Source organism: Eutrigla gurnardus (assembly GCF_963514095.1).
Source record: "Eutrigla gurnardus genome assembly, chromosome: 14".
NCBI classification, from domain to species: Eukaryota; Metazoa; Chordata; class Actinopteri; order Perciformes; family Triglidae; genus Eutrigla; species Eutrigla gurnardus.
In genome coordinates, this window is record NC_139937.1 from 10,842,421 (window position 1) to 10,845,948 (window position 3,528).

Here is a 3,528-nt window from a genome sequence, read left to right on the forward strand (position 1 = left end):
ATTTTTCAATAGGCTACATGCTGGCAGGGGAGAGGTTTTGTAAAGGGAATCTGGTCTTCAGGTAGACTTTATTTTGTCGACAGGGACCACCAAAATCAACCCAAATTTCCCACCGAACAAACAGGTGAGAGTTTCATCCTTACATTAAATGATTACATTACAGGAATTTATTTCTGTATTGCAATTATAGAATATTTACATAGATATACACTAACAGTTTTACTGTAAAATGTATTTTTACAATAGGACCCAAAGGCTGCCCCCAACAGGAGGAAGAAGAAGGATTTGTTCAAGTACGCAAGAAATGCTATTGTTGGTATGGTTGTTGTCAACAAAAGCATTAGTAAATGACTGCAGACAAACTAAATAGCTGATTTTCATTCCTTCTTATTTACCTAAAAAAACTGCTATGTTATGAAATAAAAATGTTTGTGTGAAATAATTTTACTCTTTTTTTAAAAAAAAATATTGATACGTGTGAAGTCACTCAAATTATTCAAACTGTAAAGATGAAAAGTGTCTAACTCCTGTATTGGTATTTGATGTTAGTGTTTTTCCTCTCAGTTTGTTCCGAGTGTGTCGTCTCCACGGCGATTGTTCAAAGTGTTTCGCTGCACTGAGCCTGTTTTGAGACGTGTGTGAAGAGTTGTGTTGTTTGGAGTGAATTTTGCAGCTGATGTGAACTGTTTAGCTCAGGTGACTATTGGTAATGCAGACTGTGGTTAGAGTTTTGCACGTGTGGCTGCAGTTTTGCCCACTGTTGTCACAATAAAAAAAACTAATTGGGTCAATTATGAGTCAGATATTGAAGAGAGATGGAATTTACAAAGAGAGTCACTGCGTTTCCCGTAAGTGCAATAGGTTCCTGAACTGAAATGGATGCAGACTTCTTTTCTCTTCCTGGTTCAATTTCAAACATACGTCTACTGTTGTTCAGCTGCCAATGGAATGTGTGTGTGTGTGTGTGTGTGTGTGTGTGTGTGTGTGTGTGTGTGTGTGTGTGTGTGTGTGTGTGTGTGTGTGTGTGTGTGTGTGTGTGTGTGTGTGTGTGTGTGTGTGTGTGTGTGTGTGTGTGTGTGTGGCGAGGCAGGTATAAATATGTCAGTGTCGCAGTGTCCCAGTATCATCTCATCCTTTCTCAGAAGATCCAGTCTGAAGGTGAGCTTGAACATATTTATCTGCAGGTTTTTACTGGGACTTTAACTCCCTTTTACACTGATCCTTTATATTTATATTCTATTGATTTTATTTTAATTTAATGAGTATTCATTTGTTTGTGATTCCAGTCTCTGGACAAATTCACAGAATGTTTTCCCTGCTGTCCTTTGCTGTGCTCTGCGGCGCCTGCCTGGCCGGTAAGTTTTTAATCCATCTGTTGAGTCCCTTTTATACCAGTTTTATACTTTAACTTAAACATCTGCATTGCTTCTATACTAAGATCTTTTTATATAAATAATTAAGTCGAGTTGAGTCAAAGAGCAGTAGCTGTGCTTCACATCATAACTTTGTTTTACCTCTCCAGCTCCAATGACATACTACTCCTACTCGCCTTCTGTTGGAGGTGGTAGTGGCACATCCTTCTCCACAGCAGGAGGAAGTGGAAGGATATCAGCGATCAGGATTTGGGAGATCAGCAATGCTTACATCACTGGGTCAGTCTGTCCTCTGCTTTGTCCAGATGTGTTTAGGACTGTACAGAAAATGATCAGGGGGTGAGGGCTGAAAAAAAGCATAACTGTTCACTTAGTAGCTCTTGGTTCAAAAGCAGGGTGCAGACACATGCCATTGGTACACCATTTTGAATGATTTACTCATCTTACATTTCTATGTTGAAATGAGTTGTAACAATTCAATGCAGGTACATCATTTTGAGATATTAATAGGAGGTTTTGTAGTTTTTTTGTAGTGCCCTATAGTCTACTATTGTTGTTCTTGCATGATTCATTGCAAAAATCCAGCTACATTGTGTGTGTACACAATGATTCTAGCCTTCATTTGTCCTCTTATTTATATACGTATAATCAGTGTGTGGCATTGCTCTCCTGTCTCTGTCCTCACAGTATCCAGGTACGCTACGGTCCCATCTGGGCGGAAAGAGTTGGTCGCGAAGTAGGCGATGCGAATGAGCTGGAGCTGTTTGATGACGAGAACATTGTTCAGGTCAGAGAGTCATTCATACTAGAATATTAGTTTGCTCTGATAAGAGAAAATGTAGAAAAATATATTTTTTATTCCAATCTTTTTTGTAATTGATACCGTTTGCTTTAATAAGGTCATGTAATATTTATGGACGTTTATATATTTTTTTATTTTTTGAATTATTATACACATATTTCATTAAACTAGTCCAGAAAATATTATTATAAGTAGCATTTTTCTTGAAATGAATAATGTAGTACATGTACCAACTCAATGTGCTCTCACTGTCACGTTTCAGGTCTCTGGTAAATACCACAGCAACTACGTCTATCAGCTGATATTTGTTACCTCCGATGGGCGCACTATGATCGTTGGCCAGCCAGTCTATGTAATTACCTGCTATTCTTTTTTACAATTATCAGTGCTTATACTCATGGTCATGTATTAACTTTTGATGCTGTCTTGCAGAACTCCTTTAACTTCTACCCAACCTACAAGGGAGCACAGCTCAAACTGCTGAGTGGCCGCTTCAATACTGCAGGGATAACTTCAGTGGGAGCTCACTGGGGAGTCGTGATGGAAGAAAGCAACAGCACCCACAGTGGGAACTAATGAACAACACATATAACCCAGTACCGATGAATAATCATGAACTGGGAATTATATTACATGTGTCCATCTATCCATTTTCTTCCACTTATCCGGGGGCCCAGTAGAAATAATTTAGTTATTTGGAGGTTGTGTCTTGGTTTATTAACAAGTGACTCTTAAAGATAAAGATAGATAGACCTCAGTTTGTGATCCTGTGTAATGTAGTCAAACACAGGATCTATTGAATGTGTTCTTTATGATCGTATACCGTTTCAGGTATGACATGAAGAGGCTTTGTTGAAAAGCAGTTTGCTCATCTGCAGCATTGAAGGAAACAAAACACTGATGTATCACACTTAATCAATTCCACATGTACTGTGAGCATAACAAGATGTTATACAAATGAATGTGATTTTTATTTCTGTATATTTTTAATGGTTAGAAAACGTTCAGTCAGAGCTATGTTAAATGATGTTTCATGCAGAATTCTCTTGTATTTTATGAAAGGCATGATTTAGAATTGTGACTGTGTGGATATTATGCAAAATGAATAAAACAATAAAATACAATCAACTTGTTTGTATGTGGTGATAATGAAGAAGAACAATTAAGAAACGGGCAGATCATTTTAGTCAAATCTGGTCATCTATCTTACGAAGTACTCAAAGTTTCATTCTGATTTGTACATCTTGTTTCTTGGTTGTTCCCACATGAGCGACAAAATTCATTTAGATTTGAATGAAATACAAAAGTTACCGGGTGCAGGATTGCAGACAGCATTAACGATTAGGAAGTTGG

The 3,528-nt window shown here is 37.6% G+C and overlaps 1 protein-coding gene across 1 annotated transcript; it reads left to right on the forward strand.

The window, feature by feature from the left end:
* The first annotated feature begins 1,085 nt into the window (after positions 1-1,085).
* On the forward strand, positions 1,086-3,299 carry LOC311024487 (zymogen granule membrane protein 16-like). The gene is made up of 6 exons (XM_084026908.1): positions 1,086-1,158; positions 1,287-1,355; positions 1,523-1,652; positions 2,061-2,160; positions 2,438-2,527; positions 2,608-3,299. The coding sequence occupies exons 2-6, from the start codon at positions 1,307-1,309 to the stop codon at positions 2,749-2,751; spliced, it is 513 nt and encodes a 170-aa protein (XP_083883034.1). The 5' UTR covers positions 1,086-1,158; positions 1,287-1,306; the 3' UTR covers positions 2,752-3,299.
* Positions 3,300-3,528: the final 229 nt, after the last annotated feature.

What these genes read in the sequence shown, in the direction of transcription:
- LOC311024487 (XM_084026908.1), top strand. Translation starts at nt 1,307, where the DNA reads ATGTTTTCCCTGCTGTCCTTTGCTGTGCTCTGCGGCGCCTGCCTGGCC. An exon ending in CTGCGGCGCCTGCCTGGCCG is followed by an intron (nt 1,356 to 1,522) that starts GTAAGTTTTTAA and finishes TTACCTCTCCAG; the next exon opens with CTCCAATGACATACTACTCC. An exon ending in ATGACGAGAACATTGTTCAG is followed by an intron (nt 2,161 to 2,437) that starts GTCAGAGAGTCA and finishes GTCACGTTTCAG; the next exon opens with GTCTCTGGTAAATACCACAG.